The sequence below is a fragment of the Pseudomyrmex gracilis genome, unplaced genomic scaffold (genome assembly GCF_002006095.1).
Source record: "Pseudomyrmex gracilis isolate BER0280 unplaced genomic scaffold, ASM200609v1 scaffold_5, whole genome shotgun sequence".
Lineage (NCBI taxonomy): Eukaryota > Metazoa > Arthropoda > Insecta > Hymenoptera > Formicidae > Pseudomyrmex > Pseudomyrmex gracilis.
The window spans coordinates 1332116-1357113 of record NW_018020589.1 but is presented as its reverse complement, the minus strand read 5'-3'; the positions used below and the strand labels follow the sequence as shown (position 1 = coordinate 1357113).

Genomic DNA, 24998 nt, shown 5'->3' with positions numbered 1-24998 from the left:
CTTTGCTTCTTCTTTGAATTCTCCGAGACTCGCACGCACACTCCGCGCGTATGATCGTAATTCCCAAGGCCGAAATTATGTTGCTCAACTACGAGCGCATTGCGCGCCAATGATCGTCTGAAAGTCTCACGTACGCTATATCGAGTTTCCTCCTCGTTCCGTGGTCGATGCGCGACGAGCGCCGGGAGATCCGTGACACAGACTGAGAGCCGCGTGGAGATGGATGGAGGATCGCGATCTCTCTTCGTGTGTTGAAGGGAGAGAAGACGGAGATACGGAGCGATTCGCGCTTCGTTTCACTTTGCGTCAGCGTGACGGTACGCCGGGAGAAAGAGAACGAACAGCCGATAACACGACGTCTTCTCGTCGGGAATCGCATGACAGTTTAACATGACCCCGCTCAGCGCGATTTAGCGCGAAATAATAAACCACGTTGAGAGAAAGATTACGCATCACAACTCGACGTTAACACTCGTGCAAATATTATATCTTTTTATTGTGTCGTATTACTTCTCTTGTCATAATACGTTATCAAATCAAATTGAAACGTTTATTTCACGGGTTCAATCGTACATGCGATGTGATAGGAGTATTCGCTATAACATGTGCCAGTTAGACACGATTAATCTCTCGGTGTTAGATAAAAAAAAAACTAGAGAATCTAAGAGAGTTTAATGAAGAAGTTACATGATCTCGTGGCACTTTTTTTTTATAAGTGGCATGAAAGAAGCTGTAGGATCCGATAGGATACACGATGATGATGGGTTAAATGTTGATATTTCGCATCGTCATTGTGATGGTACAAAACGTCACGATGAAACGTAATAACGTTATAATAAAACGCGACCGTTCGCTCACGCCACACGTCGGCTCGACTTTAACGTCGCGTTCATCTGACATTCCGTGACACCGAGTTACGCAAGCGTGATACTGCCCATCGGTTATAATTATTCGACCGCCAATTAAACGCGTTAGAGCGCCGGTATTTCGCTCATTCATTTCAGTCACACCGCCGCGCAACCGTAGCATTCAATGAGACGTGTCGTCTGGTAAAAACAAAAAGCTCAAGAATCCGCATGTTTGGGAACATTTATAAATGGTTTTGAGGAGTTTTGAGTTCACCTGATATTCAAAAATTAAAGCGAGAGATTATAGTTTTCAATATTCGATATGCGTTACATGGAAAGTGCAGAATTTTCTGGAGAGATATGACAAAATTATGAGATTGACATTTAGTTGACGCGTTGATTAGCAAATGTCTCTATTTATATGTATCACAAAATCATTGAAGTGCAGAATAATAATTGAAAATGACTTAACTGCTTTTTTTTTCTTGAGAAAGTTTTGTTTTAAAAAAATTGTTCGATTTGGCATTAATTCAAGTAAAAGCGAAGTGTTTCTTGTTTTCTTTTTCAATTTCTCACACATTTATGTATAATAACCGATTTGAAAGTCACGTTTTAATATCCGAAGGAGGAATAATTCATCGATTTGTCAATTTGTGTAATGGCTGCGAGAGATAAATGCTGATAATTAGATAACTATCGAGCGTAAAATTACGACGACGATGATTATTATTATCGTGGCTAGCGCAATATCTCATCGAGGCGTCTTCGGAGTTCGCACCGGTGGCATTTCCGAGGGCAGGACGACCGTTCCGGTTTTCCGGCATAGTTCGGTTTGCGAGCGTGCCGGACGCGGCTTTTCGGATGATTGGCCGCGCGGCCGGCGCGCGATCGGTTTCCGGTCACGGGCCGTGTCGGATTCCAGGTCGGCGCGTTCGTGTGAGTTTGCCGTTGCCGCGTGCCTACTTCTCTTATCGATTCGCGCGCGCTTCGTCGTCGTCGCCGTCGTCGCCGTCGTTAGCGATGCGATGAGGAGCCACTCGGACGGACGGCTGGCTCTCGGGACGACGACGAGTGGCTTTACGAGTGGACAGTTAGGGTCGGCCGAGAGAGCGATGAAAGTTTCCCTCCCGCGTTTCCGCAGAGGGGGGTCTCCGACTGGTCTCTTCCCTCGTGTCACAGCTCAGGCTCGCCCGGTATTCCAAGAAGGTGCCGGGACACTTTATGACAGCCTACGATCGCGATAAAGCGGTCCCCGTTTTCGACGAAGACGCTGAAAATGGGATTTTTGAGGAAAATTGTTCTTCATTCTTTTTTATGGATCGAAAATATAAAAGATGAAAACTACGTTGTAGTTCATATTGCATTTTTGTAGATATATTGCAAAATGACAGTTACTTTTCCGTAGACGTATTTCGATTTTGCCTTCAGAAATAATGGAATTTAGCAATTTTCCTTTGATATTCGGATATTTATGAAAAATGTCACACGATAGAGTTACAATTTTAGAAGCTTCAATATTCAAAATAACAAAGCACAAATGCGCTAAAAACAAAACGGATTACTGTTAGGCGATACGAAGAAGTTTCGCTTGCATTTTTCTGTATCGATCTTCCGCGGTTTGTGGGTGTAACGCGAGTACAGACCGGAGCTAATGGGACGCTTTATAGTGGGTCTGACCTCGATAACGCGGTTGGCGGGATGTACCAAGAGAGCGTACGGTATCGGAAAAATCCGCGATCTGGCGCTTTTAGATTTAAAAAGCGCAAATAAAACCGCCGCGGGGAAAATCGCTGTCGGTAAACAAAAAAAACCACGATTAGCGCGCTGCGGTTTCGCCGGTGCGTAAAAATCGAAGAGAATTGTATCGTCAACGTGTATCATGAACCGACGTCAATTGTGTGAGCGCGTGTTGCGCTCCGCGAGCGTCGAGCGATACTCTTGTTGTAAATTTTCCCCGTGTTCGGTGGCTCGAGTTACCAAAGAAGCTACCACGGCCACGGTGGAAAAGTTCGAAATTGCTTCGGAGCGATTTCGGAGGATGGATTCGATATTGCGTCTACCCGGTTCAAACCGATATCACCGAACCAATATCGAAAATCCGGCTCTCTTTCTAATATCTTCCCCTTAGATTATAACGGTGCTGCGCCGACGCGGAAATATTCAGACAAAGCGTGTCAGAAGCGATGTCGTCTAAATATTTAATTTCGGCGATATCTCCGAAAACTCAATATATTTGTCGGAGACAAATTCATATGTGAAATGTTTTCTTAAGTTCTCAGTTGGGAAAGTCTTGAACATGATCGAATGTGAATTTCTCTTATTCACAATCCCTCATGTAATATATTAAGAAATTCATTGTCGAAGAACGACTGTAATTGCAAGAAAAATGCTTTTCATAGTTAAATGTGTATTCACAAACACGTTTTATTTTGTTAAAAATATGTGAGAAAATTCCGGATCTAGTAAAAAGAACAGCTTGAACAAATTATTGTACTGTCTCTCTCGACATATTTCTTTGTGTAATCTGAAATACATTTTTTTCTTGAGCATGACTTTGACGTTCCGATTAGGAGTTTTCTTCTTGCGAGTTTTCGTTTACGGTTAACACATACTGTGTTTCTTTGTCTCTCTCTTTCTCTTTTTCTCTCGCTTCCATTCTTTCATTCCTCCCGGTCGGATTCTCTTCTGGCATCCCGCGGCACTCAACAGGGACCGGTCGTTTATCTAAATAGCTACTGGGTGGCCCGGCCAACCGTGTCCCGTCCCAACAAACCAAAACTAACCCAATCACACGCCTCCCAGACTCCGACGCGACGAAGAAACGACCCCGACGAGAGTTGATATCCTAAGCCGGGGCGATTGTCGTGCCAGCAAAACTGCATCAGGACTTCTCGGTACTCCGGTTAGGCCTGCCTGTCGTCGCCTGCTCGGGTCGTCGTATCGCCATTGTCGTTATCATCGTCGCTTGCCGGGTGTAATGGAGGTAATCCGACCTCGTTGAGAGAATATTTAACGGTCGTCCCCCCTAGATCGTGCGCACGCACGAACGACGCCGTACCACTTTCCCGTCGCATCCTAGTATCGTTGTTATGCAATGTTACGACGCCACTTTGGTACTGTTTCAATAGCCGAGACTACCACAAAGCGGTCGTCCTCGTATCGTTGATAGGCACTTTTCTCTCGAACGCGCGACCGAACTCGCGGATTGTCTTTTACAAACGGGCAGACAACGAACGCGTCGGTCGATTACTCATGACTTTGCAAAATCGTCGTTGTTTAAGTATAACAAACATTCACACGCGCGAAAAATACTTTTCATCTCGGTGTATCGACAAGAAGCGTATTGTCATAAAAATAAATGCTCTCGTGATCCAAATCTTCTATCATTGTGATCGGGAAATAAAAAACAAGACAATGAAATTGTATCAGGGAAAATAAAATCGCATATTGCAATTCAACATTTTTAAACTCGTGTAAATCAATTAATATGGAAGTTATACACTTGTACGTATAGTTCCTAGCATTACAATTAGATTCTTCACGACGCAGTCTTCTGTACGCATTCACCTACGGTGAAAACCGAAATATCACGAGACTTTCAGCCGCTTAGATAGCACGCTAATATCTCACAGAGAACGGAAATATTTGAAAGTTCTTGCCGACGCGACAACACTGTTGCCGCATTCTCTTCGTCGGCGTTTCTTTTCGCGCAAGTACTTGGCTGTATCCGCTATCTGCGCCGGAAGCGGAAGCGGTCCGTACAGACCACCCGGTATGTGTAACCATTTTTCTCTCTCTTTCTCTCTCGCTCTCTCTCTCTCTCTCCCTCTTTTTCTCTCTTCTGCCTGCGCGCACAATCCGTGGCATCCCGACATCGAGCGGCGGCGCGACTCCCTCGTGAATTTTTTTAATCCGCTTCGCTGGTCGCGCCGTGTCGCGTTGTTTTCTCCCCTCGGCATTGCGCCGCGGCGGCGGCAACGTTCGCGTTCGTTTAAAATGCAAACTCGCTCGCGGTCCGCGGGGGCTTTAAAACAGCCGCTATACCCCGGATTTCGTTTGCGCCGCTCGCGCCGCAAAACTTGGCCCCGCCAAGTCTCACACGCGCCTCGTAGGGATTTATGTCGGCGCTGACGCGTTTCTATTCTGGACCGCCTCGTCGCATCGAGACGCATCTCCTCAACGCGTTCTTTCACCGCCGGTATTGCCTCCGTGCTATCTGATTTTACGATAGATCGCTTGATTATAAAAACCGACTATAGTTTTATAACGTTTATGCGATTTGTACGTGAAGTTATCAGAATTGTAAATCGTTAAAAAAATTGGAAATTTAAAATTTAAATAACAGATGTTTTGAAAGAGAGGCCACATTATTTTCCTTCAAAATTCGATTTTTTTTTTAATATATCTTAGATCTGCATTTTACGCCAACGTTGTGCCTCTTCTACTTATTGTACTTTCTAGTAATCGCTGTTATTAGAACGATTTTATTCCGTACTACTATTCGATTATCGCGCCACGATCTTGAACAAGAATTCGAAATTGAACGGTTCCATTTAAGCGTTAAACGTCAGAGATAAATGCGGTTATCTCTTCGTCTTTATCTCGGAAAGGACATTTGCGGAACTGAGATCGATCTCTAGCTTTCCTGATAATTTGACAGGATCTATATAGTCAGTTCTAGGTTCCTTTGATCGAGAGGATGTTGATTCAATGAGTACTGATGCATTAGACGATCGTCCAATCATTGACGCAGATATATACCATGAGTAAAGGCAGGTCGAGATGCTTAATTAGCTCGGTCGTGTAACTTGGAGCGGCACTGAGGGCACAGCTCGGATAAAGGGCTAAATTTATCCTCGATAGTCCTTTGAGCCTCTCCGGTTAGACATCTATCGTGTGCGCGTACGCACTTCCGCATTTCAACCCTCTGATGCACTATCCAATGTCTGTTGCATCTAAAATTTTTATACTCATAATAATTGGAATAATTTCAGCATTATATTTATTGAACTATCGTATTTGTTGTAATTTTCCAAAACTGTAATAAGAACATTACAATTCATGGAACATACATCTCTCTGTTCGAAAGTAAAGGATTAATAATATAACGTTCTAAATAATCTGTGATGTTTTTGTTGTACTAATCACGGATCGTTGGAATCGTTAATTACGTCTAAAAACTTGTTGAAAAAAGAATTTTGCACGAGCGTTAATTACTAAAGATCGGAGATGAGCGCAATGATTTTTTTCCCGAAGAATTACCAGCTTGCGAATATGGTCAGTTGGGTGTCGCTATTGTTATCCCGCTTGACCACAGCCACTTAGCCCGAGCACTAAACTCCACGAGTTCAACTTCCACCCTTCAACAGGTGTTTAGGGAAATACAATAATGTCGCGCATGCGCGCCGAACTTCTTGAGGTCGCAAAGTTCGCCGGAACAATCTGACCGCGACCATGCCCGCGGGCGATGCCGGTACTTAGGAAGAGATTAATTAAGATTACGCAGAACGCGGCGGTTCTCAACCGCCCGGATCACGTTAACAGGAACAAGTAAATTTTGTGAGATTGACGAGAAATTTTGTTAATGCGTTTAAGATGGGAAGAGATTGGACTATGATTATAAAGATACGTTTCTCGCGTTGCAAGATAAATTGTGAGATCTACCAATCTTATTCAACCAAGATCTTAATGGCATAAATTTTGATTAAAAACAAATATGCTACTGTATGATAGATATCAAAATTGTATACGTTTAATAATTTTTTAACTTATGTACTTTGTTATTAAAAAAGTAAAGTTTTATCAAATAAATTTTTATTCTGTCTTTGCAATTACTTAGATAATTAATAATATAAACACTTATCTGCACGAAACATATTGATAAAAAATAGACAAAATAATATGAGATTATTATATGTGTGTATACATTTTTTAATAGATTAAATAAATTGCTTAATTAAGATCCCAAATAAATAGAAATAAAAAACTTATGTAAGTTTTTAGAATGTGTTTGTTTAAAAAAGTATTTGCAAAAATCTGCTTTACCGATAGTAGATATTACTAATATCGTAGAAGTCTGACATACCAGTAGTCGATAAAGTGGACTGTCAGACTTGGAGTCGGTAACGGATAGGAGAGAGAACTGAACACGTTTTCCGACTGCGAAAGGGGTATAAAGTTATCTTTCATATACCAGATGGCGTATAAACGTAATAAATTTATGCGCAAGAAAACTCGTTGAAGAGTAATATGTGCATTCATAAAATTGAATTTTTTGAAGATGCTCAAGTTATATGTAATTTGTTGTAAAGATTAGAAAACAACAAAATTGATTAAAATAGAAAATCTTGTATGTGTGTTATTTTTTATTTTAACTGATAACTTGTTGTCTTCTAATTGTATAAATTAATTTTTTTATATTTAAGAAATAAAAAGTAAACATGATTTTTTATAATTTCTATATTATTTTATTTACAGATGTTAAGCGGCGCTGAAGGCACCGTTCCATCCGGGAAAGTATACAAGAAAGTCGCGATTGTGGAGAATTTCTTTGACATCATTCATGCCGTTCACGTTGATCTCGAAGGACGTCCTGGAAAACACGCCGGCCAGAAACGGACTTACAGGACGGTAAGTTATAATAGCAACTTTGTTATTATTTATTGGAATTAAAAATATAAAACTGAAACTATGAAATTTTGATATATTTGTGTCTTTACACAAACAATACGATCTATCGCATATAAGACACGGCGCTAAGTCAAAGTATCCGCCGATTCAGGAACAATCGAATTCCGAATTCGGGTGCTATCGGCGGTACGCGATGAATTCTTGCATGGTTGCCCGCGACATGCGATATTTACCGTTCCCGAGGGAAAGCATCGAGGCGTTCAAGCGTCGAACACTCGATACCACACGTCATCTCACATGTTCCGGCGCGCATTCGCGTAAACCTCTCTCCGGGGTATCATATCTATTCTCTTGCTCTCTCTCTCTCTCTCTCTCACTCTCTCTCTCTCTCTCTCTCTCTCTCTCTCTCTTCCTCTCTTCTCTTCTGACCTTCTCTATCTCATACTCTCGGTACGCGGTCTCTTTCTATTCTCCATCGTCAGCCCCTACAACCATCCTCCCACTCTTCTCGTCCTCTCATCCTCTCTATTCTCTCTCTCTCTTTCTCTTTCTCTCATCTCTTTCGCTCTCTTGCTTTCTCTTTCTCGCATGCCGCGATCTGCTTGTGATTCAAAACCTCAGGACACTTGTTGCATTGCCTGCTTACTCACACACTCGACCGTTCGCGCGACGGTGGAACTGTTTTACGTTCAAGTCGGCGTGTTAGGTGGCGGGATTCATCGGCTCCAGAGGAGCCCGCGTTATGTCACGATGCGCGTTGCGCAACTCGATATCCACCATTCGTCGCCGCCGCTGCGCCGAGAGTGGTGGATTTCATGTTGCTGCTATTACATCGTAAGGGTTGCGAGCTGACCAACCTGTGTATATGTACATACAGTGGCGCAACCTCACCTTTGACAGTTTGTGCCTTCAACGCGCGTGCAATCCGCGCACTCATTACTATGTGTACCTTTCGCTGCTCGAACTTAGAAATCAATTTCCGCGTAACTAATGCGTAAGATTACGAAACTCTCATTTCTCTAACCATGACATGAGTATAAATTAGAAATTATTTGCATAATGATACTAAATTATTTACTGTGAAATTTGCTCAGTTTCGATTTTCTTATCAGAAAAAATGTAAATAATCACAATCGATTCTCTCGATATTGATTGTTGCCACTTTTATCTCGACGCTGATTTGACATTTCTAGGATGTGTTTCTCGATTCATGTCGTACGTGTCAAGAGACACTCGTGCTTTTTATACACAAAATTCATGCGATCGAAAAATGAAGAAATTTTCTGTAGAAATACTGATAATAGATAAATAGTGAGGACAGAAAAAAGCATTCTTATTTTGATTTTTTAGATTATTTCTTCTTTTGTTCTACAAAGTTGCCACGAAGTCTCCGGCAAATCTTATCGAATTACTACCCTCGTAGAATCCCGTACATTTATACGCGCACGTACATATCAACCTCTGTCGGCTCTCGCGAAGACTGCCATCTTCCTTGATTAAGTTATACCGCCCTCTCCACCTCCTCAGAGAGAAACGTTTCCTATTAAGAGAGAGGCGGGAAACATCCCTCCGGTTGAACACCTTCTCTCGCAGAAGACATCAAAGTTCCGTTATACCGCTCATGAATTTTCCCCAGTGGGCGTTGCGCGTAAAACGCCGCCACGTGACAAGCGATACGTTCGCGAAGATGAAAGCTCGAGAAAGGCCATTCGCGCTCGCATTACCGTCGTCGATTGACAATGGCAGTCGTGTTATTACGTGTACGGCGACTCAAACCAATTTTATTCGAATCGGTTGAAATTGATGTTCCGAAAATATACATACATTAAATACACATTGAATTTCACATTTTTTTTTTATAATAAAATTGATTCGTATTCTACACTATCTTTTAACATCAAACGGAAGAATTTATGTATTTACGCGGAAATATCTTAAAGGACAAATAGTCTCCGAGAACTCCGAACTGTTTCTGAAGAATGTGTGTTCGCTCTCTCTGTTGCAGATTACAGAGACGTACGCATTCCTACCCCGAGAAGCGGTAACGCGATTTCTGCTCGGCTGCACGGAATGTCAGCGAAGTCCGCGGACGCCCAGTCCAACGAACTTATCTAATCAGCCGCAATCAACACAACTGAGCCCCAATCCAGCTGGTAGCGCCCATCTAGCTGCGTCATCATCGCTGGTGCCTGCTAGTTCCAAGACACGAGACAGCAGCCATCATTCAACGTCGGAGAGCAAGAATGCGCATAATTATAGGCACCAGAAGCATCAAAAGAACGCCACGAACGCGACGAACAAATTTGACAGGGATAAGGACGAGAAGTACAATCCGCTGAGCATCACGAATCTGTTGAAGAAAGATTCGGTAAACAGTGGTTTTCTCGCGAGTTCAGACGCACTGCCGATTCGAGATATAAGAAGAACACCCGACTCGGATCGAAGTTCGAAGAGTTCAGCGTCGTCGAAAAGAAAGCGAATGCTGCAGCGGACACCCTCGCCTCAGTCGGTACCGCTATCAACACCATGGAATCCCGGTCTAGATCCCAAGAAAACGGCTATCGATTACAGCCTTCCCATAACAACTTCATATTTGAAGCATCAGCAGAGACTCCAGGAACAGGAGGAAGAAAAGAGGCAGATCGTCAGCGCGTCGCAAACGATGTCCCAGATGGTGCCCAAAACGGAGATCAAGACCGAACCGTCGACGGCGAGCGAATCAACCCTCGCCGAAGAAACCGAAACCAATGAGAACGACAGGTTCTCCCCGGCTACAGGTCTGATCGATACAAACCTTAATTTACTGGCAACTATTCAGCAGCTGCATTGCCAAGTGATGCTTGCGCTCACTGAGCGTTTAAGACCATCGATCACCATGCCGAGTCCTTTGGTGCTGCCACCAGCACCCACAAATATCGCACTCGCGAATATGATGGGCACGGAAGTGTCGGTCCAGACGGGAGAGAATTCTTCGTGAGGAAACAAAGAGGAAGAAAAGGAGAACGTATTAATTTGGTAGCTTTTTTTTTAGAACTGTTTGAAAGACACTTCTAATACGATTGTGTGTGATGAAGGTGACAAATTAGTATCTCTGACAAATTAGTATCTCTAGAGTCGTTTTTTGTCTTAGCAGTTGGACTGAGCGTACAATTCAGGTACGTCAATTTCAATTAATCATCTAACGATTGTTAAGGTATCTCGCGAAAGTCACACAACGGAAATCGGACTTTTTAAAACAGACAGCGAAATTCGACCATTTTGTGTACATCTCCAACGTCACATCCGACAAATCATTCATTGATTCTTGCATTTAACAAGATGAAATTTCCATTTCTAAAAACGGACAAAAACAATTAATTCTTTCGTTCACTTAATTGATATACAGATTAATCGGTTTTTATACGTGCATAAACAAATAGAAATAATCGGTGAGCGAAATATAATCATGAGAAAACGCACAGATACTATTAATGTGCATTTGGGTGACAAAACGTCGATCTCGCGGTCTTTATCTTTAATCCGTTTCTGAGTATGTATTTTGATGACTGACGTGCGTACGCAAATAGCAATGGCGACTCGACTTCGTCTTCCATCAGCGAAACGATAGATGGACGCAATTACATATTGAACCGGACGGGATCGATTATTGTCGTCGTGCTCGTTGTCACACATTTCATTCTACCGGGCCGGCAGCCGGCTGCTTGCTTGCTTGCCCGCATCCGACGTCGGCCCGATATAGATGACGGGCCAAGCGAGCGGAATAATTCCCGAGTCTGTCGAAATACGGGTCGATGTGTCAGGGATTCGCACGGCGCTTCCTATGTTCGATATTTAGGGATCCGTTACGCGGAGAGAGTTAGGTCGCGATCCGATCGCCGCGCCGGACTCGACGGCAATATATCGATCCATTCAAGCGGAGTCAGAAGCGAACCAGTCCGCGCGGCGACACCGCAAAGGTCTTGAATATTCAACGAACCAGCGAGACGGGCGTAGAGAAAGAGAAAGAGAGAGAGAGAGAGAGAGAAAGAAAAAGAGGGTCGTATTCTCGTTTGCGGGTGTCCGATGAATTCGACAACATTCGGCGTCGTTGTCGACCTGACGAATTATCTTTCATGTTTTAAGGCGTCCGACGCGACTAAATGTAAACGTGTTCCAGAATTTGCTGATAATAATTTACACTAACGATAAAGTATTTTAATTTTGCATCTATTCGAAGAAATTAATATTTAGTCTGCGGAAAAGATCATGTTTGTCGAGAAGGTAAAAAATGAATCTCGGTTTCTATTTGTGCGATATGATGTTTTCGTAGTCTCCGATGGTCTGGATTAACATCAATTAATACGCGGTCGAGTAACGTCTCATTGATGGGAAAAGGACCGGCTGCATCTAACCAGCGTCCTCGCCCTATCTTATAATGGTAATAATGTTATCACGTGTAATTAGACACAATGAGGGTACACGTCTCGATCCTAAGCGTGCGCGATTCGTCTCGTCTCGTTGCGTTTCGCGGAACCGGTCGATCCGGTATTATCCGAGATCAGCTTCTCTTGTTACATTGTATTAATTATCGCATTATTGGCGCGATCGGCGCTGCGACTTTTTGGCGATACCGCGGCGCGACCGCGTAATTGAGCACGTTATTTCAGCCAGGGGAGATTAAACCTTTATTTTATCAATCTTAAATTTCAACGGCGAAATTTATATAAGCGCTGCTATTATATTAGTAATATTTTTTTAAATTGATTTTAAATAAAAAAAAAAAACCTTCGTTTTCTAATTTTCTGTCGTCTCTTATGAACGTGCGCGATATATACTGACATTTTAATGTATTCAAAAAAGCTTTTACTTGAAAATTAAAATAAACATGATTCTGTTTTTTTTTTATTTTTTTTTTTATTTTAATTTTACTTCTTTATTTTAATTTTACGGGTATTATACGACTGAGACAGATTCTCGGATGCCTTTGCGAAATAACTTGTTCAGTGCCAGACTCGATTGTATACCAAAGGCGGTATCAACTCCGAGCTCTCTCAGTTTCGAGAGCGACCCGTCTTTATAGAGCTGTAGATAAGACGATTCGATCGCAATTAATAAATCGATTGTGTGTCCTTCTCCTCCCTCTGATATCGGGACCTCGACGACGGTCCTCGGGAGGCGAAACCCGTTTCGTCCTGATTGTGTACGTAGTCTAGCGTTCTGTATATTACTCAAAGTAGCTCGTCTTTCGTGTACGATATAGAGTGTCGTTAGCGCTGTGTGGTGTGTGTGCAGGAGAAAAGAATATACCGCTAACGCAATAGGCCTTAAGATGTGCTTGACAAAACCAGTCTGTACAGTAGAGTGCATCATATCGTTCCGCGTCAAGGAAAGTAGTTCTCTTCCGACTGCCTCCTACTACCGCGCGCCGTTTTTCTTCGGTCTCCGCCAGCGGCAATTCGATCCATATGCAGTTCTATATGCGCGAGCAATAGTTCTAAAGTTTCCGATAAGTTTTAGATCGATTTGCGGCTTTTTACAAAACACTTGCTTTTCGACTTTGAAATTTTGAAAGCTAGCACAGCATTTTTAAAAAAATTACAATTCTAACAACTAATCTAATTGCATCAGTATTGTCGATCGCGCCAGTATATAGATCGGATCTCGAGCGGAGACCGGAAGAGAACAGAGCGCGATAGGAGGCGGCCGGAGGAGAATTACTTCCCCTCACGCGGAACGATATGGTGCACTCTACTGTACTAGAAGTTCGATAATCGTCGTGAAAGTAGACGAGGGTTGATAACCCTCAAGAGTTGTCGCACCGCATATACATACATGCATATATATCTAATGTATTTATATGCATGTATATATAATTTTGTATATAATCGTTGTATCATAGTACCAATACCTGTTCCGAAAAGAAGCGCGCCGCTATATTTCTGATAGCGATTTTTTTCTTACGACATTATTATTATTATTATATACAACGATCATAAGTAACTACTATTTTTATCGTTTTTTTTTTTTTTCATTCTCTTATCATAATTATTATAATTAGTAGATATTATTCTATTATGTGAATATTACATTACGATATTGTAGGAATATTATTTATATTATAATTGCGCACCAGAGTCAGACAGGAAAATAAAATTGAATTACTCGAGAATTGCAATATTCCAATTCACATCCCATCCAACCATATGTGATTGTTCCTTTTCTTTATGTGTGTCATGTTTTTAACTTAACCTTATCATTTACAATCATAATCGTTAGTAATTACTTAATTGATGCATTTTTTTTTTCTAAAGAATAATTAAAAGAATTGACAACTGTTTTACTCTCGACAATATTATCTGATCATATCACGATATGTTATCATGTACGGTTAAGTCATTAAATATATATATATATATATATATATATATATATATAATATTTGTATATATATAGAAGAAATATATTGTGTATATAAATATATATATATATACATATTTTATATTGTACGTGTAACAAAAAAAGGACCTACACATCAAACACGGAAAGTTCAAGTATATTTCAACAAGCGGCTATCTTATAAGCGTAAGTATTATTATAAATTTATGTACACAAGCGCCACTCAAAGTGTTCGCGAAAAAGTTTGATCGATCGATGAAGGTACATTGAGGAAGAACGGTCGGTTTTGCACTTCATGCAGGAACAACGAACGCAATTGACACCTCACCCTTTCTCCCACCCTCTGCTTTACTCCCGGTAGATAGAAGCAGTCGCTTCGGCGTCTGACGTACTTTAATATCGCGAACAAAGAGGACGAAATGATCGTGTTGCCTTTAACAAAGGAGAGAGGCGGCAGCGCCCGTCGTCTCACGACGACTCACCTGCTCTCTCGCCGTAGAGCGAGGATCGTTTCTCTGCGAAGAGGTACCATAGGTAATGCAGTCTTTACTCATCCGGCTGTTGCCAGCGTTGTAGCGACCTCGTTCCATCAACTTCTACGTTCCCCCCAGCTAGCTATCTTCTTCGTTTCCTCTTTCCCTCTTCTCTATTTGATGCCTCTCTCCCTCTCTGTCGTTCTCTCGCCCTCGCCTTCAGCCCTCAGGAAAACTCAACCTCCTACTCCCGGTTCCAATAAGGCTGCCGCCTCCACCTCGTTTCCACCTCCTGGTCTAGCTGGATACTCTCTCTCTTTCTCTCTCTCTCTTTCCCTCCCCTTTTCTCTCTCTCTCTCTCTCTCTTTCTCTGCTTTTCCCTCTGCTTCCCTCACGTGCTTACTTCCCTGACTACGTTCCCCTTTTCTTCGCTGTCTCTTTCTCACTATTTCTCTCTCTCTCTCTTCTCTTTCTCTTTTCCCCTCTCTGCCACGTTCCCTCAAGCAACCCTCCGACGTACCCTAAAGCCCGGCTTCTACCAAAGAGCCAAGCCTCTCTCGCGCTCTCTTCGCCATGGCATTGTTGCTATCGATTTGGACTTGGAAACGTGTTTTTCTTCGGATATTTCGTGGCTACCGCCGGTTACGACCGCCGTCGCTCGACCGGATAACGAGGATTCTAGGAAGGCGGTGTGTGTCCAACCCTCGTTTCAGCCTTTTTCCACGTCTCTTTCTCGGTCTCTCTGAGTTTCTGCGTTACCACCTCTATACCATTATGTTTCTCGTGTTTAAATGCGCCTTTTGCGCTCTCGCGATAAATATTTGGTTTTACGCGCAAATTTTCATACGTTCACTCCTTTGCTTCCGTTTATGTTGCTTTACTTTTCTCGGAACTCGTTTGTTTCACTATTGTACTTAAGCACTTATGCAATATATTTGCATTAAAATTAATCCTATAATCGCGATGTGTTTAAGCAGTGTAATATTTTTTTTTCGCTTTTTGTTAAACTGCTTTTTGTATTTTTTATTTGTTATTTATGTTATTTTTGTAATGTGCTTCGAATATTAAAATTACAAACGTACGGGAAATACATGCATATATATATATCAAAAAAATATCGCGATTAATTCGAATTGCGCAGTAAATTGTTTTGGCGTCGCATTGCAAATTGCTTGTTTTACTTCATCGATTTTCGGTTATTTTGCTCCCGGTGTCCGTCTCTATATTGAAGCATGAGTCGCGATCTGACAACTCGATACGGATAAGTCGCCGGCGGAGTTTGACGCGATGAGAAACTCCCATTAGACTCGATGGCCGTAAGCTGCGTTCCGTCAGAGATAGACTCGAACCACTTTCGTCGTCTTTGTCACGCCGAGATGTTCGCCGACTTGGCTTCGATTGTTCCGCAAAGACCATTGAGGCACCCGGTGCCACTTTACGAAGCTGACACGTCGCAGCAAATAGACAACCAGAACGCCCGACATCGCGAAGTAAGGAAATCGCGCGAGAGATTTCAACGAACGTTACGATATTTAGCTGCACGTTCTCTGTAATGCTTACTGCGCTCGTGTACGATATTAGATACTTGAACTTTTTCAGAACAAGTTTATTTCAACTATTTTTACAAGCATTTACACTTCGACACTTAATTTTATTTTGTTTAAACAAAAAGTCTGATTATTGCGTTTGCAATTTAGTTAAGAAAAACACGTAGATATTTTCCTTAATCTTAAAAAACACATCTATAAAGTTGTCGCATTTGTTGCTGCGCACGTTAGAAAGTCGCTATTTCTGAGTAAAAAGAAAAACTATGTGTACGATTTATTTGATTATTTTTCTACACACATAAGTGTGTATAAATATTGTTCAGTTTTATATATAAGAAAACCCAAAAAATAAGATTGTCGAAGCGTCAAAGACATGTGCACGTGTTATTATTTTTATTTCAAAATTTTTACATACTACTTTATATTTGCGAATTTGATCAGTTTGACACTCTGTGTGTGGCGACGCACAGATTGATATAGAGCGACATCGAAGCGCGTCGGAGACTTCAACGATCGACCATACTTTCGTCGGTAGGTATGTATATGCAATTCGCCGATGCGTCGCGAGAAGAGCGCGCCATTGTCTCGCAATTTATTCGCCGTTCATTGCCGTAACTCTCGTTTTCGATGGGGTCGGTCGATTAAGGCGCGGTCCCCTGCGGTTCGCAGGGGCGACATTACCGGGGGTTTAACTCGAATCGAACGGCGATTTAACATTTCACCCTCACCTAGGTTCGCGCGACGTATGTGACGTCCATTGTCCTTCGGGGATTCCGATAAAAAATAAAAAGAGGGAAAAAAGGTTTTCATGGACGTGTCGCGACAGGAATCGGAAGAAATCTGCGAACGACGTGATTTGAAATCGATTACACGTGAAAAGGTAAGTGACGGCATTTCATCCCATCACAGTTCTGCAACACAGGGCTAAATATTGATTGATAATCTTGTGATTAATAGAGAAAAAGACACGTGGCAATTATTTTTTAGCTTCGGACTTCTCGTCTTTCAGAGAGTATTATGATAGTGTTTTCGAGAATTTGCGAAGAAACACCTCGCGGATTGTATCAATATCGATTGCAACTGTGTCGAACAAACAAAACTATATTGTACGGCCGTTTGCGAGCTTAGAGAGTCGAACTTCCGTGCGACTCTTCTCCATTCGCAACTTTAGCACGCGATAATTTAACAAACGATGCTCGAAATTGAAGCAAATATATACTGTAACTTTTTGCGTTATAACTCGATAGCAAAGTTCCAGTTGTTGATATAATGATAGAAGCGTTTTGTAGATTTAAGTCACAGAGTTCTTTTGCAGAACATTTTTCACGGAAAAACACGCGTAACATCAAGAAGATTGCGCCACACGTAAGAGATCGTATAACATTTAATTAAATCGAAGTGAAAACCGATATAATGATTACTAGATTATATTCGTCGCAAAATCCTTATTTTTATGACATTTTTTATCAAGATAAATTATAATATACAAGTGTTAAACAACCGTAGAATAAGCTCTCACAAGGCTCGATTTTTCGTGAAATCCGAAATTCGGCGGAGATATCACGTACCCCACGATTTACGAAGGGCGAAAAGCGCGAAGGGTGAAAATGGGGGAGAGAGAAGACTCGGATGACTCGTCAGCGCCACTGTTAGCTATTGCAATTCGTATCGCGAGTCGTGCGGGAAGATCTCTTATTTTCTCGTTGTATCCGACGAAACCCACCTATATCCCGGAGCGTCTACCCTCGTTCCGAGTCACTATCCCCGCGCGCCCCCTCGCAGCAGCGGCAGCAGCCGCCAGTCCTCTTCGTGTTCTCTCGACGTCCGACTCTGGCGGCTCTATCCTCTACGGAAGAGTAGGATGAGAACGAGGAGGATAGCACGCCGAGCTCTAGAATGTAAGGGATGATTTTGGAGATAGCTCGAGGGTCGCTCCGGTACGTAGGAGTTGTAGGTTGGCGGACGGGAAGGCGCGCGCGGGGACAGGGGCGAGGACGGGTCGGGTCGAGACGAGTGGTGTAGAGGAGAGAGCTGCCACGGTTAGAGAGAACGGAGAGAAGGTAGAGGGCGAGGGTGAGAAGGAGAGGTCGGAGAGAGGATACCGGGGAGAGAGTAGAGGGTGTGGGTTTGCGAAACGGGGACTGCGATTGGGATGCTTCGCGCGCGCGGAGGCAGGGGAAGGTTTGGTTGAAGCTTTGGGGAAGAGCGCGGGGCGCGGTGAAGGGTTGGAGGTGAGTCTGCGGAGTCTCAGGAGGGTGAGTTTGGCGCCGAGGTGTCGGCCTTTCTCTCCAGTGCTGCACGTGTGTATGTGTGAGTGTGTGGCCTCTGTACGTATGTGTGAGTGAGCGCACGTGTAGATGTTCATAGTTTTACGGCGCTTATGTTTAAATTTGAATAAATGACCTACAGTTGCAATAGACGTTGCGTTACGCAACGACACTGATCCCGGTGATCGCTTGCGGTTCGCGTAATTGGCATTCGCGAATGGCAATGAGTGGATCGATAGCGAGTGATATCGACCGATTGGGACCAATGAGCGCGATGTAGGTTATGGGATATAGCAGGCAGACGTGCACATGTCGAGCATGGCGGGTAGATACAGTGAAACAGTTTATTGGGATTTAAGGAGATCAACCTGAGAAATCTATTTCACATCTTTCCTTTGTTTGATCTTTCAACAAGATGGAAGAAGAAAGCGCGACAATTTAAATCTTTGTGTTGTAAATAGCTAAATATCTATTAAGATCAATTTTATATGTGTTACTTGATACAATTTATTTAATTTAATTAAAATTTCAGATATTTTATAATAGAGAGAGACAGAGAGGGAACAAAACATACGTTACATTTATTTTCTTTTCAACAAAATTTACAATATAAAATTACAATATAAAAAAATATGTTTCTACAAACTTTAGTTTATTTTTATTATCGATTACGAACAATTTTTAAAATTAACTGAAAATTTAAATTTAACCGAATGATTTATTGAATATAATTTGTAACATGATCTTTTATAAATATATATGCACACTTTTTATAAATATAATAAAAATAAATATAAGAAAAATTTTTAACAAAAATGCGACTGTTTCTGTTGAAATAATATTTCAAATCTTATAAATCATGAGTTTTCGTGAGCAGCGACGAGAAAATTACGAATATATTACAAGACGTAAAATCACACGCGTTTAACAGATAGACTTTCAGTCGTATTTTGTAAATGTCACTCGAGCGTCTACTGGAAAGACATGATTAAAAAATATCGGAAAAATATCGAACGCACACAAATTGGGTTACAAATTCTCTATTTCTGACATCTGCCTATCTCACGACGATTTTTCTCGGACTATCTTTTGCGTGTCTACCATTATTTCGTGCGTTAAATTTTGTGACAAAAGTCTATGACGGAGATTTCTCTCATTTTCTAAAAAATGTTTTGTGATCTGCTTCGTAACTGACAGTTTTCTTCTGAATATGTACGTGATGCGCAAGTTTCGAAGAGTCTGTGTAACAAGATTTACCAAAAAAACCAAGATATGTATTGATACTATGTATAAGCTTGTTACTCAAAGAAATTAAATAAGAGTCTTATTTCGGAACACCTCAAAAACATGGCAAAACTACTATTCATGTTTCACTTAAAGAGAGAGAGAGAGAGATTTTTTATTAATTTAGTCAAAACGTGAAACTTTTTTGTGAGGATATTCGACATTAAATATTACTCGCCAAAAATATATCGATCATCTGTCTGTACTTAATATTTATACTATAAATGTACTATAAATCTGCGATCCTAATATATTTTTGATCATTAAAAAGTATTTCTGTATATATTTCTGTATATGTGTGTTAATTAAATATGTTGTCTCGAATTTTTCAAGTAAGTCGAACAACTGCGAATTCTCTTTAAGAATAGAATCACAGAATGCGGATTATTTTAGCTCTGTCTCGGCCTCGTGCGAGTCGCATTAAATAAGGTGAATGCGAAATAAACCGCCGTCTAAAAACGGATATCTATTCTGTTCTATTCGCGACGAGAGAACGGCGGCGCGGGGTAGTTGATAGCGGGGTGATATACCGCGAGACACTCGAAATATACGAAAGCGCGTGGCCGCCGGTTGAAATCGGTTTAACGTTTACCCCCATTAACGTCGTTACGAACAATGCAACGACGGAAAAGGCAGTCACGAACATCGAGATAAAGGGGTCAGAGCGCGGCAAGAAAGGGAGCGGATGGCAGGGAAGGGATGGCGGTGATAGTGGTGGTGGAGAAGACGAGTCGGAGGAAGAGAGATTGAAACGGGGTTACTAATTCTCGAATAATGAAGGGATGAATCGCCGACCCTCTCTTCGCACACTTTACGAAAGGGACCACACCACTCACGCGTTGCTGTATTGTCGGCGCTTTATTTTCTTCTTCGACCGCATGTTACGCGTTATTAGCGGAAACAATGTCACCGGAAACAAATATCAAGTTCCTCCGTGTCTTCCTTCCTATTCAGCATCCAACTTTTTCCCGATAGATCCCGTGAAATAACACTTGCGGCGCAACCGTATAGTTTGATTTAATTTTCTAAACACTCAGAATTGTTTCAACTATAAAGCAACGATTATTGTTTTTTTTTTATTTTGCAATATAGGTCTTTACGATTTTATGATATACTAAAAAACCTTAGATTTTATAGTTTTTTTTTTAAATGTAAATTTTATACATTTTTAAATTAATTTGAAACTTACTTAAACATCCTTTATTTATTACATGTATGAAATATAATAAAATCTAAAAAGTCTACAGACAAAGAATTATTGTAACAGAACGAAAGAGAGAATCCCGGACATTATTGTTATTGTTATTACTGCGATTTCATAGCGAGTTTATAAGTGACAAAAACTCTTCGAGGCATCATTGGAGGGTGAGCATTTAAACAAACGAGTTGCTCCTTTCCCAGAGCAGCTGTCCTCAGAACAAGTGGATTCCACAAGACTGTTGGCACGTCGCTTTATTCGTTTTTTTCCCCTCCGGCGGACTCGCGATTCTTTCTCCTCGCGGCGCCTACTTATATTGTTATGTAATTTATCTTGGCTACACCCTCAGCGCGAAAGAATGTGCGCCCTTCAAGGCGTCGGGGGCATTAGCGTCGCTGAAAGGGGGACGCCCCCTTTACTTTTCACTCTCGCTAATTCCGCGCCGCGAGAAGCGACCCGCCGGGTATACAAGGCGACGCACAATTTCGCACTTTCCCGTTTGACAAACGCGCCAGCTTATCCGAAACTTCGGCGCTTCGCGAAAGTTTGCGTCGCGGGAGAGTAAGAGACAGAGAGCGGTAACGACGCGAAGCTGGTATCGATACTCTCCAATGGGAGAGATTAATTGAAATCGCGGTGGGAATCGCACGAACCGTCGTCGTTGAAAAAAACCAATCCATTAGGAATTCGGTGTTTCCCTTGTTGCTCGCAGGTTATTTATTCGAACGTGTTTGAGATAAATAAACTCCGTTACAAGAATATCATATCTGTATTTTTATTTTATGGAATTTTGTCAGCTGCGATGGATGAAGTTTTTGTATCTTGGACATTTATTTTCTAGAAACGTGGAGTAATTAACTAAAACCAATGTTTGGGTTTAAAAAACGCCCGAGCATATTGCTACAATATAGAATAAGAGGTTTTAAAGCAGCGTGCGCGAGATAACCGCATATCCATATTCATAAAGTTTAAGAGGTGCTTACACACGTAAAAAGCGTTCAAAACAGCGCTACTTATAACGTCTCTTCTGTATCATGAAGAAACCATATTTATTAAGAACCGAAGCCATACTTTTGTCCACTGACGTGCTCACGTCGACTTCAAACACGTAGATGGTTTCGTGTTGAAAGTAACTACTATCGTCGCGGGCAGCAGACATGAAAAAAAAAAAAAAAGAAAAGAGAACTCATCAATTACCATCGTACGTACACTGGTCAGGTGTGTTTCTTTGATTCGCTGATAACAAAAATTGTTTTTCTTACGTTTGTAAAAGCGATCAGTTTTAATTATTAAAAGAGTCGAAGAGTTTTTTTCTCTTAATTGTAATCTCGTAATATGTTATTAAAGAGTGGACGAAAGTCTCGAATGTATGTACATCCGGGAATAGACACGGCAGAATGGCCGCGAGTAAGAAGCTTAAGAACTTCGTGGTTCAACCACTGGCTATACTTTCATTGTTGATTCTTTGCCACACTCGAACCGAAGTGTTGAAACTCCTCTCACTATCGTTTCTACACTTTCCGTGAGCGAACCTCTTCCGGAAAGTCCGACCATTTACATACGCGTACATAAGAGTGAACCCATCCGTGTACGCGGCGCGCTTTCGGTTCCTTCGGGGAAAAAGGTTGTTTCATTGAAGCGCGAACTTGAAGGTGCAGGGCGATTCTCCTCTGGAGCACGCGCACACACGTGGATAGGTCTCGCGTACGTAGAGCATTGCTCTCTCTCTCTCTCTCTCTCTCTCTCTCTCTCTCTCTCTCTCTCTCTTTCTCTCTCTCATTTTCTATTGTACTTTTTCTTCTGCGGCCAGACCGATCCCGTATCTACATGCTATTCACTCGACTTATCATTCCGGCTCTTCACCATCTCGTCCGGAAAAATAATATTACTCTTTTCAGTATGTCTTCCGATGTTCTTTTTACAGTTGTCATCAACTTAGCAGATAGTTGAGAATCTCGATAAACGCGAGAAAGAGAATATGTAAATAAAATAATATACAGAGATCTTTTTTTTCAAATATTAATAATACAGAAGTAAGACCATTAAGATTATTTTAGTGAAATTACAACGATGTATTTCAAAAAGTACTAGGCAAGAAATATATTGAGAAAGAAGCATATGATATAAAAGAGCGCGCGGGCGCGAGATACAAACGTCGAGGGTACAGATGCGCTCGTCCGCTAAAATATCATCCGTCGCAGTCATTCGGTAATAAGCAGCTAGCGATATTCATCCTTTACTTAACTCCCCGCGTAGCCGTCAGCGTAACAAAGCTAACCCTATCCGTGCAAAGCAACCCTATTCCCCTCGAGGATGCATCTCGCGACGTGCACCTGCGCTGAGGCTGCGATGTACACCGGCAGAGACGAAGGGTGAAAGGGCGGAGAAGATAAAGCGGGAGTGCAAGACGCGGATGAAGCGCAGCGAGAGAGGAGGGAGCCACAGCGAAGGGTAGAGAACCACCAGGCGAGGAAGGAAAGGTAGCAGGATAGACAAATAGAGGGAGAGCGAGATAGTGTACGGGCGGACTGGCGGCGCGAACAGAGACGGAGAAAGCACTGAGGGATGATGTTAGGGCGAGAGGGGACCTGGAGAAAGATAGAGCTTCACGTAGCACTTTTCCTTGTATTACTTAGCCCAGGGTATAACCCACCGCGGCGTCGGCGGTGCCTATATCTCAGCCGAGGAAAACCGCCCTCCGTGTGCGCGTATCTCTCCTCCCGGCCCCCACGACCCTCCGCGTCCTACGTTTCGCCTCGTTCCACCGTACTCTCAATCCACCTTCTGGCAGCTCACTCTCGCCCCCCCCCGCCCTCTAACCACCCCCGCGCGCTTGCTCGCTCTCTCCTATCCCCGTTCCTCCGCTCTTCTCGCTTCGCTTTACCACCGCAGTCCCCGACATACTCTGTTCTCTCTACTCTCTTCCTCCCTCCCTCCGCCCGATTTCACCCACCTAAGACCCCCTGACACCCACCCACCCACCCCATCCAACCCATCTCTCTACTCTATACCCGTGCTCTACCGTTCCCGCGCGCTCCCGCTCCCCGCCACTCTCTTCGTCGCTGCCTTCATCCGGCGCTCCGACTCACCCCAACGCCAACCACCCTCTGAAGGTGGGTGCGCCCTACTGGCGCCTGAATCATCCCGCCCGAGGCCGCGTCGAGGGCGAGGGAATGGGTCGGGAAGGGCGGAGAGGAGGGCGGGTGGCTGACTGAGCTAGGGTTTTGGTGGTAGAATGGTAGTAGTGGCGGCTGCTGCTGCTGCTGTTCGGGAGTGGGTAAGGGGGCAGGAGGGTGATTCGTTGGTTGGTTGGGTTGGCAGGAAAACGGAGACGTACGGGGAAGGGGTGGAGGAAAGTGAGAGAGAATTCGAGCGCAAGGTACGTACCCGTGGGGTTGAAAGGGGGCGTCGAGCCGTCGCCGCCGTCGCCATCGTCATCATCGTCGTTGTCGGGAACCGAAGCCTACGGGGAAAGGAGAAACGAGGTGCCACGAGGGGGTGTAAGGCTTCACTAATTATTTTTTGTCGGTCGCACGACAGGGGGGTTGCGACTGCCGGCAATGACTGAAATTAAATGAATGAGCACCCCGCCTGCGTCACGCGGGGGGATGACACGGTGGATGATGGGGGAACGGATAGCTTCTGGCGGGATTTTGCTACGAGGGCGGTACACAGGGGAAAGTATGCGGGCGGATGCGAGGGGGAGTGAGAACGACGCGAGGGGCGAGAAGTCGCGGGCGAGGAAAAGGATTATGAATAGGCTGTTCATTTCTTTCTCAAGTGTGAAATTATTAAGGATGGCGCACCCATGAGGACCTCGATTCCTTTTTCACTGTCGTGTTAGGTACATCGCGAGTACTGCGCGTGGGAATACCTCGTGAGCTTCGTGGTTAATATAATCCATGCTCACGCTTGCGACTGTCGCGTTCGTGTTTATCATACTTAGTATTGCATGTGAGACAGATATCCTGTTTTGTTCACAAAAGTTTCTTTGCTTGTTATTTCGTGTAAAAATTATTTTGCTGTAATGATGTATGTCTAAAATAGAATAAATGCATTTCGAAGTCTTGTCGTATCAATAAATTGTGTAAAACTTACTAGTTTTATTTTTGCTACAGAATAAAGTTAAACAAATACATATATACACCTATTACATAATATACATATACACACATGCACAAACACACACATATTAAATTTAAAAACAATTTAAAAAAATATATAATGTTTGATTTTGGAAATATTAAAATTATCGAGTGATTGATTATAATTGTATATACATAATATTTACGTATGTAATATTTACGAATTGTTTTATAAAATATTAATTTATATTTGTACTATCTCTGTATGAATTCATTCAATATTACTTGAAT

General features: G+C 42.6%; 1 protein-coding gene across 2 annotated transcripts in view; it reads left to right on the top strand.

Annotated features, from left to right (window-relative positions):
* Window positions 1-13549, top strand: part of LOC109857577 (serine-rich adhesin for platelets-like) — a 48921-nt gene extending 35372 nt beyond the window's left edge. For both annotated transcript variants that reach the window (XM_020434043.1, XM_020434033.1), the window contains 2 exons: window positions 7326-7478; window positions 9484-13549. In XM_020434043.1, coding sequence (XP_020289632.1) covers window positions 7326-7478; window positions 9484-10455 — 1125 coding nt within the window. In that variant the 3' untranslated portion in view covers window positions 10456-13549. The remainder of the gene's footprint in view (window positions 1-7325; window positions 7479-9483) is intronic.
* Window positions 13550-24998: the final 11449 nt, after the last annotated feature.